This window comes from Colobus angolensis, unplaced genomic scaffold (genome assembly GCF_000951035.1).
Source record: "Colobus angolensis palliatus isolate OR3802 unplaced genomic scaffold, Cang.pa_1.0 Scaffold76, whole genome shotgun sequence".
NCBI lineage: Eukaryota > Metazoa > Chordata > Mammalia > Primates > Cercopithecidae > Colobus > Colobus angolensis.
In genome coordinates this window covers 467,199-467,575 of record NW_012121376.1, presented here as the reverse complement: position 1 = coordinate 467,575, position 377 = coordinate 467,199, and the positions used below count along the sequence as shown (strand labels likewise).

At 72.9% G+C, this 377-nt stretch overlaps 1 protein-coding gene across 1 annotated transcript in view; it reads right to left on the bottom strand.

The window, feature by feature from the left end:
* Positions 1-371, bottom strand: part of CHMP1A (charged multivesicular body protein 1A) — an 11,143-nt gene extending 10,772 nt beyond the window's left edge. The window contains exon 1 of the mRNA XM_011928068.1: positions 287-371. Within this exon, the coding sequence (XP_011783458.1) occupies positions 287-293 (7 nt within the window). The 5' untranslated portion in view covers positions 294-371. The remainder of the gene's footprint in view (positions 1-286) is intronic.
* Between the last annotated feature and the right edge of the window lie 6 nt (positions 372-377).

Sequence of the window (377 nt, the reverse complement as noted above, 5' to 3'; positions counted from 1 at the left end):
CGGGTGGGTGGTCGAGTCCCCAGGGAAGAGGTCCCGGGTCGGGGATCGAGGGTCGAGGCCCGGGGGAAGGGGTCCCGGTCGGTGGTTGAGGCCCCAGGGAATGGGTCTGGGTCGAGGATCGGGGGTCGAGGCCCTGGGGAAGGGGTCCCGGGTCTGGGATCGAGGGTCGAGGCCCAAGAGCTCTCCCAAGCCCCGCCCGCGGCCCCAGGTGGGCGGAGCCCACGCCAGTGGGAGAAGCGGCCCCGCCCCGCGCGCGAGTCCCCGGAGGACGGCCGCGACCTCTTACCGTCCATGGCCACAATGACAGGAGCAGCACTCGGAGAGGGAGAAGGGACGCCGACTCCGGGCTGCCTCAGGTCCCGGCAGCGATCGAACCG